The sequence below is a fragment of the Ochotona princeps genome, chromosome 4 (assembly GCF_030435755.1).
Source record: "Ochotona princeps isolate mOchPri1 chromosome 4, mOchPri1.hap1, whole genome shotgun sequence".
Lineage (NCBI taxonomy): Eukaryota > Metazoa > Chordata > Mammalia > Lagomorpha > Ochotonidae > Ochotona > Ochotona princeps.
This window is the reverse complement of record NC_080835.1, coordinates 275,719-289,857: the sequence shown is the minus strand read 5'-3', so window position 1 is coordinate 289,857 and position 14,139 is coordinate 275,719. Positions and strand designations below refer to the sequence as shown.

General features: G+C 67.0%; 2 protein-coding genes across 5 annotated transcripts; one reads left to right on the top strand and one right to left on the bottom strand.

The window, feature by feature from the left end:
- The first annotated feature begins 181 nt into the window (after positions 1-181).
- On the top strand, positions 182-6,743 carry LOC131480029 (single Ig IL-1-related receptor-like). Of its 4 annotated transcripts, none has more exons than XM_058662347.1 (10): positions 182-270; positions 3,719-3,845; positions 4,226-4,421; positions 4,960-5,093; positions 5,167-5,307; positions 5,400-5,543; positions 5,800-5,902; positions 5,975-6,125; positions 6,275-6,434; positions 6,538-6,743. In XM_058662347.1, the coding sequence occupies exons 2-10, from the start codon at positions 3,839-3,841 to the stop codon at positions 6,687-6,689; spliced, it is 1,188 nt and encodes a 395-aa protein (XP_058518330.1). In that variant the 5' UTR covers positions 182-270; positions 3,719-3,838; the 3' UTR covers positions 6,690-6,743. The 4 variants fall into 4 exon arrangements, with proteins under 4 accessions (XP_058518330.1, XP_058518329.1, XP_058518327.1 ...); XM_058662346.1 differs by having other exon boundaries at positions 182-348; XM_058662344.1 differs by lacking the exon at positions 182-270 and adding an exon at positions 1,173-1,462.
- Positions 6,744-6,992: 249 nt separating this feature from the next.
- Positions 6,993-13,479, bottom strand: LOC131480028 (plakophilin-3). The gene is made up of 13 exons (XM_058662343.1): positions 13,150-13,479; positions 11,676-11,755; positions 10,982-11,586; positions 10,761-10,884; positions 10,203-10,407; positions 9,814-9,988; positions 9,296-9,413; positions 9,053-9,223; positions 8,773-8,958; positions 8,490-8,643; positions 8,129-8,321; positions 7,504-7,591; positions 6,993-7,286 (listed from the first exon to the last, which is right to left on the bottom strand). Exons 1-13 carry the CDS (start codon positions 13,379-13,381, stop codon positions 7,251-7,253), a joined length of 2,367 nt encoding a protein of 788 aa, XP_058518326.1. The 5' UTR covers positions 13,382-13,479; the 3' UTR covers positions 6,993-7,250.
- Between the last annotated feature and the right edge of the window lie 660 nt (positions 13,480-14,139).

Genomic DNA, 14,139 nt, shown 5'->3' with positions numbered 1-14,139 from the left:
CTGCACCTGCCGCCGGCGCCGTCGCCTGCGCGCACCTGGCCCAGGTGAGCTGCCCCGCCCCCGCGGTCGCGCGAGCCCGGAGGCCGGCGGCAGGTGCGTGGAGTCGCGACTCTGACTTGCGGAGGTCGCCGGCCCCGGCGCCTCTTCGGCTCGGAGTGAGGGCGCACAGAGCGCGCGGGAACCAGCTCTGAGCGCCGAGGGCTCCTGGCGTCCCGGAAGCCCGTGCTTGGCTGCGTCCCGGCCCCTTCACGGCCTTGCTGGGCTCCGCAGGTGAGCGGCTGCCTCGTGACCCTTACTGCGGAGAGCGAGGGGAAGGAGGAAGCGGGGACTCCAGCTACACCCCGCAAGGTCGGTACCTAAAGCGCTGGGGGCGGGCCGAAGCGCTGGAGGGACCTGAGCTTGCGCGGGGCGCCGCTTCCTCCAGGCGCGCCCAGGGCCTCGGTGCGCGCTCACTTGGCGCGCGTTCCCGCCTCCGCGAGCACCACGAGACGCCCGCGAACACGCGGGTTGCCGAGGCCGTGTGCCCCAAGGAACGACGGGGTCAGCAGAGAGTCTGGGGCGCTAGAGGCCCCCGTCCCCTCCCCCCGGGAGCCGACGGGGATCCGCGCGCTCAATCGGCCCGGGGACTCGTCCTGGAGGAACGCGAGGCGCTGAGGGGCCCGATTGCGCGATTGGGTCCTGGGCCAGTGATCGAGGTGCCAAGGCACGCAGCTGCGGACAAAGCAGGACTTCCTAGGAAAGGCCGCGAGGTGTGGGACAGAGCGGGGTGTAGCACGGGTTCAGGCGGCGCTGCCTCCGCGGGCCCCAGGAAGCGGGTCTGGAACTCCAGCCAGCTCTCCTTGCTGCACCTGCTGGTTCTGGGGCCATTGCCTGGGAGATGGGGGGCGAGGGTCAGAGAGCCCTGCTGGACACCCTAAGCCTTCCACCCTAGCAGGTCAGAGGTCAGAGACACTGAGGGTGAAGGAGTGTGTCTCCTGGCCAGGACCCCTACAATCATGCTGAGCACCCACACAGGTATGCACACAGTGTGCTGCCCCCCCACATGTATGTGCGCCCACATGATACACCCCGCGCATGAGGATTAAACCACATGTACACGCCCACACATGTGTGCACATACATGCGCACGCTCCACATACATGTGTGTGCACACTGCACAGGAAGTGTAGGGCCCTGTTGACTGGGGCGGGCCCCAGAGGAAGCCAGGCCTGACTCAGCCACAGGAAGAGCTGGCGGGTGGGGCGGCACCTCAGCCCACCCCCAGGGGAGGGGGGCTCGGGTGGGGTGTAGGTCTGAGAGGATGTGACCACAGTGCAGGAAGCTGACGGGGCCCACGTAAACAAAGGCAGGCCCGGCGCTTGGGGATGAGGCCTGGGCCCTGCTGAGGGGAGAGGTCGCCCCGAAGCCTGTCTGTAACCCCAGTGGGCGCTGCTGGCCCCCAGGACAGGAGAGCTGCGAACAGGTGACTACTGTGGCCTCCCAGAACCAGCAGCTTTGAGGCTGGGCCTGGCTGAGAAGAGGCGTGGGGAGTGGGGCACGCATGCATGTGTGTGGGGTGTGTGAGGTCTGTGTAGCTGTGTGTGCGAGATGAGCTGTGCATGTGTTTCTATATGTGTGGAGGACTCTGTGTGTGTGTATGTGAAAGCTGTGCATGTGTGTCTGTGTGGAAGACTGAGCTGCACGTGTGTGTGTAGGGGTGTGTGAACTGTGCATGTGTGTGTGTGTTTGGGTGTGAGCTGAGCTGTGCATGTGTAAGTGTGTGTGGAGGGGTATGTGAGCTGTGCATGTGTGTGTGTGGATGGGGTGTGTGAGCTGTGCATGTGTGTGCGTGAGCTGTGTGTGTGTGTGAGCTGTGCATATGTGTGGAGGGGTGTGTGCGCACTGTGCACGTGTCTGTGTGTGTGTAGGGGTGTGTGAGCTGTGCATGTGTGTCTGTGGGTGTGTGTGAGCTGTGCATGTCTGTCTGTGGAGGGGTGTGTGAACTGTGCCTGTGTGTGTGTAGGGGTGTGTGAGCTGCACATGTGTGTGTGGAGGGTGTGTGAGCTGAGTTATGCATGTGTGTGGAGGGTGTGTGAGCTGTGCATACGTGTCTGTGTGTGGAGGGGTGTGTGAGCTGCATGTGCATGTATGTGTAGGGGTGTGTGAGCTGCACATGTGTGTGCGGAGGGTGTGTGAGCTGAGCTGTGCATGTGTGTGTGTGGATGGGTGTGTGAGCTGAGCTGTGCATGTGTGTCTGTGTGTGTGGAGGGGTGTGTGAGCTGCATGTGCATGTATGTGTAGGGGTGTGAGCTGCACATGCGTGTGTTTGGAGGGGTGTGTGAGCTGAGCAGTGTATGTGTGTGTAGGGGTGTGTGAGTTGTGCATGTGTGTAGGGGTGTGTAAGCTGTGCATGTGTGTGTGTAGAGGGGTGAGTGAGCTGTGCTGTGCATGTGTGTGTAGGACTGTGTGTGAGCTGTGCGTGTGTGTGTGTAGGGGTCTGTGAGCTGTGCATGTGTGTGGAGGGGTGTGTGAGCTGTGTATGCGTGTCTGTGTGGAGGGGTGTATGAGCTGAGTTGTGCGTGCGTGTGTGGAGGGGTGTGTGAGCTGTGCATGTGTGTGTGGAGCGGTGTGTGAGCTGTGTGTGTGTGTAGGACTGTGTGAGCTGTGCATGTGTGTGTGGAGGGGTGTGTGAGCTGTGCATGTGTGTGTGTTTGGTGGGGTGTGTGAGTTGTGTGTGTGTGTGTAGGACTGTGTGTGAGCTGCGCATGTTTGTGTGTGTAGGACTGTGTGTGAGCTGTGCGTGTGTGTGGAGGACTGTGTGTGAGCTGTGCATGTGTGTCTGTGTTTGAGCTGTGCGTGTGTGTGTGTGTGGAGGGATGTGTGTGAGCTGAGCTGTGACCTGCCCTGGTGGGAGCTGTGTGTGTACACAGCAGACGCAATGCAGTAGCTGCACCAAAGGGCTGCGTGTGCAGGGGACAGCACACCTGCCTTGCTGCACGGCTGCAGCCTGTGACTTGCATGTGGGCTGAGTCAGCCTCTGCAAGGGTTTGAAGGTTCTGAGCTCTGGGGGTGCGGTGGAAATGGGATGTCCCCTCAGGGACTCTCCTGGACCAGTCCCCTCCCCTGAAAGGGTTCTGGAAGGACCCCTACAAGCCCTGTGGGCAGGGTCAGGCTGAGAGGAGAGGTCACCATTGTCCCAGCCCCAGGGCTTTAGGAGAGGGGAAGTTGGGGGCCCAAGGCCCTGAATCCCTGTCCCCTCCGGGAAGGGAGAGGGGCTGAGCATACCCAGTGAGGACACGACCCTACTCAGCACTCACCCGTCAGCCATGGCACCACAGGGTGGTTCCTGCAGGGCAGACAGGATAGTGGGGCATCCCAAAGAGGCTGCTTGGCAGCTCCACATGAGGGTACCACGGTGACCCAGGCGTGACCCCAGGGTGACTACTGTGTGAGCAAGCCCAGAGCCAGGCAAGGGACGTGTGTATGTGGGCACTGACACTACGGCTTAGGGCCTGCCCCGTGGCAGCCCCCAGCACTCATCGCCTGTGGATGCCCATTGTAGCGGACAGTGAGCGCTGGGACCCCCATCACCATGTGGCTCCAGGGTGGGTGGGCATGTCCAGGGTTTCAGGTCTTGGGCTCAGGGGTGCCTGCTGCTGATCGTGGCACCCACAGCCCCCCAGGGTGCCCTTGTCAGATCACTATTCCTGTAGGGATGGTCACTCTCTGATCTATCCAGGCGCCCTGCCCAGCTGGCCACAAGGACAGAACCGAGTTCCATCCAGCCCTTGGGGACCAGTCTGCTTGGAGCCAAGGTGGCACAGGAGTCCAGCCTACCCCCAGGAGGCCCCGGCAGAATATGGCAGGTGAACCCTCACTCCCAGCATGCCAGGGACTCATGCACAGCCCTGGGTCTCCTGCCATAGCCTCATGGCACAGGACTAGGGTTCAGGTACAGGGAGTGGGTGAGTGACCCCCAGGACTGCACGCCCTGGAGCCTCACCTACAGCATCGGCTTGGCTGGATGCAGCTGCACCAGCGTTAGAGGCCGAATGTCATTGGTAGCCCAGTGGCCAGATAGGTCAGGGGCTACTGCTCAGGAAAACGGGTACCTGGCCCAGCCCCTAGAACTCACAAGTGGACATGGTGTGACCATGAAACCCCTGCGGCTCAAAGCTTTTGAGTCCTACCCTGTGGGTGGGGGACCTGGTGCCATGTGGCTAACCTGCTATGCCTTCTCTCATAGGCATCTGCAGTGGGGACCCCCACTTCCTCTCCCCACCTGATGACCAGGTCCTGGGGCCAGTGCTGGGCAGTGCTGTCCCCTTGAACTGCACGGCCTGGGTGGTCTTTGGGCCCTTCTGCCCCCAGCCTGTGGTCCAGTGGTTGAAAGATGGACTCCCACTGGGCAATGGGAGCCGCTACAGCCAGGAGGACTTCTGGTGAGAGCCTGGGGTGTCCAGGGCCAGACAGCGGGATGCTGCTGCAGCCTGCCCAGAGCCGTGGCCTGGGTGAGGTGTAGTGGGCTGGGTGAAATGTAGCAAGCTGGCCAGGGCAGTGGGCTCGGTGAGGTATATAGTGGGCTGGCCAGGGCAGTGGGCTCGGTGAGGTATATAGTGGGCTGGCCAGGGCAGTGGGCTCGGTGAGGTATATAGTGGGCTGGCCAGGGCAGTGGGCTCGGTGAGGTATATAGTGGGCTGGCCAGGCTGCTGGGCTGGGTAAGGTGTAGTGGGCTGGCCAGGCTGGAGGGCTGGGTGAGGTGTAGTGGGCTGGCCAGGCTGGAGGGCTGGGTGAGGTGTAGTGGGCTGGCCAGGCTGCTGGGCTGGGTGAGGTGTAGTGGGCTGGCCAGGGTGGTGGTCACCGTGGAGCTAGATACACACCCACCCTTCTTAGCTTGTGTCCCAGAGTGTCCAGGAGGGGAGGCGAGGGGCAAGGCTTGCTTGGAGCCTCTGTTGAGTGGGTGGGCCTGGGTCCTCCCAGGGTCAATGCCAGCTTCTCAAAGGCTCTGGTGTCCAGTGTCCTGGGCGTGAACCTGACCAGTGCAGAGGACTATGGGGTCTACACCTGCTCCATCCAGAACGCCAGCTCCTCCTCTTTCACACTCGGCCGAGCTGGTGAGGAGGGCGCCTGGGCAGGAGGACGCGCAGTTGGCGGGCCGAGCAAGGCTCAGGCCTCGTGCTCTCCCAGGTCCTGCAGGCCACGTGGCCGCGGTGCTGGCCTCCCTCCTGGTCCTGCTGGCCCTGCTGCTGGCGGCGCTGCTCTACGTCAAGTGTCGCCTCAACGTGCAGCTCTGGTACCAAGACGCCTACGGCGAGGTGGAGATGAACGGTGCGTGCGGGGCGGGAGGGTCCGGGGAGGAAGCGGGGCGGCCCGCAGGCCCAGGGCTGGGGCGAGGACCCACGGCTGCCCCGCGCCCGCAGACGGGAAGCTCTACGACGCCTACGTCTCCTACTGCGACTGCCCCGAGGACCGCAAGTTCGTCAACTTCATCCTGAAGCCGCAGCTGGAGCGGCGCCGCGGCTACAAGCTCTTCCTGGACGACCGCGACCTGCTGCCGCGCGCAGGTGCCGCCCCGCCCACCGCGCGCCCGGTACCGCCCACCACGCACACGCCCCGCCCCTGGCACCACCGACCACGCCCGCCCGCTGCGCGCCCGGTCCCGCCCACCATGCACACGCCCCGCCCATCGCGCTCCCCGCCCCGCCCACCACCTCTAAGCCCCACCCACCCACACCTGGCCCCGCCCATCATGCCCACGCCCCTCCCGCCGGCGTCTGGTCTCGCCCACGCCCCGCCCCCTCAGCGCCCCGCCCCCCGCAGAGCCCTCCGCAGACCTCCTGGTGAACCTGAGCCGCTGCCGGCGCCTCATCGTCGTGCTGTCCGACGCCTTCCTGGGCCGGGCCTGGTGCAGCCACAGCTTCCGGTGGGTGCCGCGGGCTGGAGGGCTTGGGGGTCGGCACAGCCCACGGACGCTGATGCCGCTGCCGCCCCGCAGGGAAGGCCTGTGCCGGCTGCTGGAGCTCACGCGGAGACCCATCTTCATCACCTTCGAGGCGCAGCGGCGCGGACCCCCGCACCCCGCCCTGCACCTGCTGCGCCAGCACCGACACCTGGTGACGCTGCTGCTGTGGAGGCCCGGCTCGGTGGTGCGGGCGCGGGGCCCACTGAAGGGACCCTTGGGTGCAGCCAGGCTTGGTGCTGTGCAGGGAGGGACCTTGGGCAAGACCCTGGTGTGGGCACAGGACCCCTCCGGTGGGTCCAGTTCCGGGTGCTCAGGACCCCTCTTTGCCCCCAGGCTCCATCCTCTGAGTTTTGGAAGGAGCTGCGGCTGGCTCTGCCACGGAAGGTGCAGTACCGGCAGGCGCAGGGGGACCCCCAGACCCATCTGCAGGAGGACGAAGACCCCATGCTGATTACGGGCGGGCGCCACCGGCAAGGCCGCGAGGGAGATGCAGGTGCGCCTGCCCAGCCCAGCGGGGACCCCACAGGGCGGAGGGGAGCGCGCCCTCTGGACACCTTTCTGTCCTGCCTAGCCTCAGGCCTCGCTGTCCCCTGCAGGTGCCCGAGGCCGAGTCTTTGCGGAGCCATCAGCCCCAGTGCCCGCGCTGGGAGAGGGCCAGGGCAGCGAACTGGACGTGTCGGACCTGGGCTCCCGGAACTATGGCGCCCGCACCGACTTCTACTGCTTGGTGTCAGAGGGCGACGTGTAGCCCCAGGTGCCCCAGGAACCCCAGAGTGACAGAAAATAAAAGTCCCGGACTGCCCTGGTCTCCTGTCATGGCCCCCTGTCACTGGGGCGGCCCAGCACCGTGTGAGGCCCTGGCCAAAACCCCGGGACGGCCAGGGTGAGCAGAAGCTGTTGTCCAGTGGGGCAAGGGCAGCCCTGGCACCTGTCCATGAGTGTTCACGGCTCCACTGCCCACCACCCCGTCACCTCTCCCTCACTGTGCTGGGAAGCCCACCCCAGAGGCTGTGTGAGCTCTGGGGGCTTCAGGGGAGCACGCGGGCCGGACGTGTTCAGAACCAACTTTATTCCCAGCACGGCTGCCATCCCCACGTCTGCCAGTGGGACAGCCCCTCCCCAGCACCACAGCAGCCTCGGGCGCTGCCCACCCCTGCCCTGCAAAGCCCAGTCCCCAGCTGCAAGCCCCAGCCCCTGTTCAGGCCTTCCTGGGAGCCCCTGGGCCTCCGGCCAGGCTGGCCACCAGGCATGTCCCTCGAAGGTCTGTCTCATAGTCCGGCCACACCGCCGCCTTCTCCTCCAGGATGCCCTACGGGCCCAGGAAGTCCTCCTTCCGATAGCCCTTCTGCAAGACAGAGGCCGGAGTCAGGGGCAGCTTGTTGGCCAGCCGCTGCCCAGCACCGGCTCCCCCAAACCCGATCCACGGGAAGGGCCTGCTCCTCCCTGGCCCCGCCCCCCATGCAAGCTCCTCCCCATCCCCATCCCCCACACCCACACAGGCTCTGCCCTGCCCCATCCCCCATGCAGGCTCCGACCCTGCCACCTCCCCCATGCCCACGTACCGCCCTGAAGTCCCGGTGGAGCTTGTTGTACTGCCATAGATTGGCCAGGAGGCTGGAGGCCGCCCGGGAAGACTTCTCACTGTCAGGACTGGGGGGACAGGGCAAGGCTCAGGGCTCAGCGCTGTGGGGGAGGACTGGACTGTGGAGGAGGACTGTGGCCGGAGCCAGGGCTGTGGGGGAGGACTAAGCATGGGGGGAGGACTGGGGCCAGGGCCAGGGCTGTGGGGGAGGACTGAGGCCACTGGGGCCAGGGCTGTGGGGGAGGACTGGGGCTTTTGGAGGTCTGGGCTTTGGGGGAGGACTGGGGCTGTGGGGGAGGACTGCGCTGTGGGGGAGGATTGGGGCTGTGGGGGAGGAGTGAGGCTGTTTGGAGGATGGGCTGTGGAAGGAGGACTGGGCTCTGGGGAAGGACTGGTCCTGTGGGGGAGGACTGGGGCTGTGGGGGAGGACCAAGCATTGGGAGGAGGACTGGTCCTGTGGGGGAGGACTGGGTTTGGGGGAGGACCAAGCATTGGGAGGAGGACTGGGCTGTGGGTGGAGGACTGGGGCCTGGTCCAGGAGTGTGGAGGAGGACTGGGTTTAGGGGAGGACTAAGCATTGGGGGGAGGGCTGGGGCCGCCCTCACCCGTCCCGTTTCTTCTTGATGAAGACCAGCTTCCGCAGCCCGTCGAAGTAGAGCAGGTCGCGGGCGGCGATGGGGCTGGCCACCACCAGGTTGTTGAGGACGGCTATGATGTTCACCAGCACTTCTGCCGGCGGCGCCTTCTCGCCCACACTGCCCGGCAGCTTCTCTATGAGGTGACTCACCACCTTGGTGGCTGTAAGGGTCACGGTGACTTAGTTCTGCTTAGGCCGCCTCCTCAAGGAGCTGTCCCTGTCCCTTCAGTGCCCAGGAGGGACCTTCCGGTCACCTGTGTGGCGCACCTGCCTCAGGCAGAGCTGGGTGCCAGCACCTAGTCCGCACCCCCCCACACACACACACTCACACATCTCGTCTTTGTTCCTGGCGTTCCGGGACAGGTTCCGGATGAGGCCGGTCAGAGAGCGCAGCTGGTGGTGGTCAGCGGTGCGCACACGGTCCAGCAGCGGGTTCAGGATGCGCTCTTGCTCCAGGGCCAGGCGGCTCAGCACGCCCGCCCACTGCGGGGACAGCTCTGTGAGGGACCCCCAGGCCCTGCCGCCCACCCCCCGGGGCCGACCCCTGGCTCTGCCGCCCGCCCCGGTCCTGCCCGCCAGCCCCCAGCACCCGCACAGCCCACGCGCCCTCACCCTGCGGTCGCCCGCCGTGATGTTCTGCAGGGCGCCGGCCGCAGCCTCCGTCGTGTGCCGGTTCAGCTCGCAGCGCTGCAGCAGCCGGTTGTACAGCCCCACAACCTGCGGGCTCCACAGCCACTCCAGGCCCTTGGGGTCTTTGGACACCTCGGCAAACGTCAGCGCGTCCGCCGTGAGCGGCATCTGGCGGGATGCGTGGGGGCGCACAGGGTCAGCAGGGCCAGGCAGGGTCGCCTGCCCCCGCGCCCTGGTGTCCCCGCGCCCCAGCGGCGCCCACCTCTCGCAGCCTCCGGCTCTGTGGCGTGAAGCAGCCCACGGCCTCGCCGGACGGGGCTCCCGCCGCGTCCCTGCGGCCACGGCCCTCCAACCGCTGCAGCGCCGAGGGCGGCATCTCGTCGTACAGGCGGTAGGACAGGTTGCGCAGCACGCACACGGCGTTCTCCACGCTCTGCGGGGGAACGGGGGTCAGCGAGAGCCGCGCCCGGGGGGGGGGGGGGCCCTCTGCACTGGCGGCCCTCACCTTGTCCTCACACTTGCCCACGTCCAGCGCGTGGTTGATGTAGGTGACCAGTGCATCCACCAGGCCGTGGCACTCACGCATCTTCTGGCGCGTGGCCTGGGACGCCGAGCTGAGGTTCCTGGGGGCAGAGGCCCGTGAGATCCCTGCCACCAGGGCATGAGGCCCCGGGGTGCCCTCCCTGCTCCACGGCAACTGGCCAAGCCCAGGCCGCAGCCTGGGGCGGCGCAGCAATAGTCAGGTCCTGGGTTTCAAAAGCTTTCGGACTGAAGATCTTCCTCTCTATCTCTCCTCCTCTCTGTATATGTGACTTTGTAATAAGAATAAAATAAATCTTTTAAAAAAAAAGCGTGTGCTGGTCCTGCCCTGGGGTCTGGGAGCGGGATCCTGGGCTCCTAGGGTTCCGAGGCTTCGGAGCGGGGTCCTGGGGTCTCCAAGGCCAGGGAGTGGGGTCCTGGGGTCTACAGGCCTGGAACTGGGGTTCTGGGGTCTCCAAGGCCTGGCCTCCAGTGCCGGCTCACCTGAGGAAGCCAGTGGCGTTGTAGAAGATCTCAGCCTCGGACGCGTTTTGCTGGATGAGTGGGGGGCCCCCGGCCCCCGATAAGGGGCTCAGCACCAGGTCCGTGAGCTGCTCCAGCGTGTCCCGGGCCAGGCGGTCCTTGAGGTGGTCGCTGGACGACAGGTTCCACAGGATCCCTGGACAGGCACGCGGTCAGCACCCACCTACCCACCCATAGGCCCCTCGCGGACCCCGGGATTCCAGGGGCCGGGCAGGTGGAGAGCGCCACGCAGGCCGGGCATGAGGCCTGAGCTGGAGAGCGCCCCGGGGTCCCTGATGGTGGGACAGCGGGGGCGTGGCCAGGCGGTGGGCGGGGCGGCGGAGGCGGAGTCAGTGGGCGGGGCCTCGAACCTGTAACGTTCTTGCGCAGCTCGTCATCCTGCTCCCGCAACGTACGCAGCAGCTCGAAGATGCCGTTCTCCTCCACCAGCGCCAGCTTGTTGTCGGCGTTGTCGTAGATGAGGTTCCGCATGGCGCCCGTGGCATGGCGCTGCACCTCCTGGTTGGCGTGGTTGAAGAGCTTCACGAGGCGCGGCACGGCCTGCAGGCTGCGGGCCTGTGGGCAGGGGAGGGCGTGGGCTGCGGGCAGGTCCAGGCCCGGGAGCACGGGGTCCCCAGCCCCCCACTAGGCCGTGCCGCGCTGCGCCCCGGGGTGCGTCCTCACCTGCCCCCCACTAGGCCCTGCCGCGCTGCGCCCCGGGGTGTGTCCTCACCTGCTCCCCACTAGACCGTGCCACGCTGCACCCCGGGGTGCGCGCTCACCTGCCCCCCACTAGGCCGTGCCACGCTGCACCCCGGGGTGCGTCCTCACCTGCCCCCCACTAGGCCCTGCCACGCTGCACCCCGGGGTGCGTCCTCACCTGCCCCCCACTAGGCCGTGCCACGCTGCGCCCCGGGGTGCGCCCTCACCTGCTTCTTGGCGGCTGCGTCGCTGTAGCACTTGTGCTGGATGTAGGCCGCTCCCAGCACCTGCAGGTTGGGGTCTGAGGCCATGAGGTACTTGACTGCTGAGGGCAGGTCGATGTCATCAAAGCTGCGGGGGCAGGGGGCGGGGGGCAGGGGTCAGGCTGGCCCCGGGGCACGGCTCGGCCAGCACGGACGCGCAGCTGCGGGCAGGCCCCCGTGCTCACCCGCTGCTGAGCCTCTGCAGGGAGCGGTGGCCCAGGTAGCTGTCCAGCCCGCGCACGTCCGGTAGGTGCCCGGAGTCGGCCAGGCTCAGGCTGAGGCTGCGAACTGAAGGTGCGCGCGCGACGGGGTCCAGCACGGGCCCCCCGGCCACCCCGCGGCTGCGGTGGCTGCTCTGAAACCGCTGCAGGGTCCGCATGGCCGGGGCCCGGATGGTGCGGCTGGGGGCGCCCTCCAGGGCCTCGGGCCAGTCCAGCCCCACAGCGCGGCCTGAGCCAGCGCTGGCCTGGCGCTCGTAGGCGAAGGCCCTGTAGGAGGCGGTGGCCGCGGGCTCCAGCTGCTCGGACACCACGCTGTAGCGGTCGTCCAGGCCCCCGGAGCCCAGCCGCAGCGAGCGCAGGGAGAGCGTGTCGTAGTCGGCCCGGCCCCCTGCGCCCCCGCGCTCGTGGAAGGACACGGGGCGCGCAGGCATGGCGGGGCCGGGCGGGGCGGGCGCGAAGCTGCCCCCGTTGTGGGCCGAGCTCAACCGGCGGCTGCAGCTCAGGTCCACGGCTGAGCGGGAAGACCAGGTGGCCGGGCCGTAGGCTGGCTTGGCCAGCGGCCGGAAGGTCTGTGGGCAGAGAAGGGGCAGCGAGGGGTCACAGGGGTCCCCAGAGGCTCTGTCCTGCCTGCGCCCCCTCCAACCAGCCCGTCACTCACCGAGGTCTTGTCCCCGCTCAGGCCCTGCGAGCGGGAGCTGAAGCCCGACTGGAGGGTGTGGAACTGACCCCTGGACGGGCCTGGCAGGAAGCACAGGGATGGCTCAGCCTGACCACACGGCTGCACGCTGCCCACCACCTTCCTTCTCACACCCCCTGGCTTGCTCTTGTCCCACACCCCACGACCTCCTCTCCCCAGCGACCCCCTAGCTCCCAGGATTAGCTCTGCTGACCCAGCCAGCCCCCTCCCTCTGAGAGCCCGCCTGGACTGCAGGGCCGCACTGACTGTCGCTGAGCTGCTCCTGGGTCCAGACCCTGCCAGCACCTGGTCGCAGGGCAGTGTGGCGGCCTGGACCAGCCTGCTCCGTGGGCACCGAGTGCCCGAGGCAGGGACCACACCCGGCCCATCCAGCCACGCACAGGCTGGCGCCTGACTGCTCGGTGAGTGGACAGACAGGTGTGTGGGTGGACGGGTGAGTGGATGGGTGAGGGAGTGGGTGCTAGAGAAGTTGGCATGGAGGGAGTGGATGCCAGGGTCCCTGGGATCCCCCAGCAGGGGAAAGGTCTCCCTTGTGCAACTAGCTGGGGTCCCAGGGGCCACGGGGGTCCAGATAGTTGGCCAGGGGTGGGGAGTACCCCACCCGCACACACCCCAGACCCACCCTGGTTAATGAGGCTTTTGGACAGGCTATTAACCCTTTGACTGCGAGCTGGTGGCCTAGGGGCCTGACCCCCACCCCCAAATTATAATCCTCCTCCCCCTAATTGGCAGGGTAGCCAAGTGGTAATTAACCCCCTCTCCCACCCCATGACCCCTGGGACTGACTCGCTGCCAGCTAGGCCGAGGCCCGGGGAGGGGCCACCCCCTCACTGGCTGACCCTTCACTCAGCCTGGGAAAGAGCCAGGAGAACTGGTCCAGAAGATTTGTGTCCCTGTGACCCTAACTCCTGTCACCTACATGAGCCTCACATGCACACACACAGCAAGCAGTGGGCCAGGACTCCTGCCAGCTGGCCCCCAGGGACACCCCCGCCCAGCGTTCCCACGGGCAGCCTGGGCCGCCTGGGTTTCCACAGGGGCCCCAGTCCACACAGGCCCTGGCTTCAGCCCAGGACCCCTCCTCTCCGGTCTCTGCTCTCAGGCAGGGGGACCATGGGCTCAGGCTCAGGCTGGGAATGGGCGCTGCCTCCAGCTCCCAGGTTCCGGGTTTGCCAACCCACTCCCTGTCCGTGGCCTCAGTCTGACCTCCATGTGCTGGTCCCAGAGTGTCCCCCTCAGTGCGGCCCACGGGCTTGTGCAGAAGGACAAAGGGGTCCCTGCGGGGGTCCCCAGGGAGGTGGCTTGCCCCGCCCTGGGCCGCTCCCCTGGCGAGGCTGGTGGTGACTCAGAGCAGGTGAGACAAGGGCCGGACCAGGGCCCAGCGGCCTCTGCCCCCGCCGCGCCCGGCATACCGCCCCCCGCCTGCCGGGCTCACCTCGAGCTGCCTCGGCTGCAGCCTCCGTCTCAGCCGCCCCATTATGCCGTGGCTGCTGGCCCAGCTGCAGCAGGCGGGCACGGACCTGCTCCTGGACACGGGCCGCCCGCAGCCGCTGGGCCTCGGGCCCCTCAGCACTCCGGCGGTCCAGCTGCAGGTCAGAGGGCAGTGCCAGGGAGCACACGCCAGCCTCGGGCTGCAGGGCCGACAGCAGGAAGTTACCGTCCTGCATGGCGCCGTGCTGGCCTCAGGATCTGCCTGGCCCGGGCCGGCCGCCTCGGCCGCCGGCACTGTCTTCACCGTCCTGTCCCCAGAGTCCCCTCCCCGCTGGCGCGCCCAGAGCCGGCCCGGCCAGCCCAGCTCTCGAGGGGCGGGGACACCTGGGCCAGGTGGGAGGGAGGGGCCAGCTCTGGGTTAAGGTGGAATTTGGCGGAAGAACAGGCCCTGCCTCCTTCCCTCCCACCCCTGGGCAGGGGTCTAGGCCCTTCCTTCTCAGGCCTGGCAGGGCCCTAGCGGGGTTGTTGGGGAAGTGAGGGGCTGGTTGGAGCCTGGTGAGGACTGGGGAGTCCCTGATGGGCAGGGCATCCAGGGCTGCAGGATCAGTGGGAAGCCCAGGAGCTGAGAGACCCCCGACCTAGCCTGTCCTGCTGGGAGCCCCTTGGCCCCCTCCTTGGCTGGTGCCCCAGGGTCTGGACTGGGAGCCCCATTACCAGCCATGAGTCAGGCCCAGGCGGGGCTGCCCCAGGGGGTTGACTCAGAGGGGCCTGGGCTCCTGTCAGCGCCTGCCAGGCTGGGGGGAGGGGGACAGACAGAAGTCGGGGGTTCAAGGAGGAGCCAGAAGTCTGGGGGCCCATGGTCTGAGGGGCTGGGGAGTAGGGGACAGCCCCCAGGTGGGGGGAACAGGAGGAGCTGTCGCCACAACTGCACTGCACCCTCTGCTCTCCTTTGCCCAGGCTGGAGGGTGGGGTGCCCTGTGGAGGGCGGGGCTAG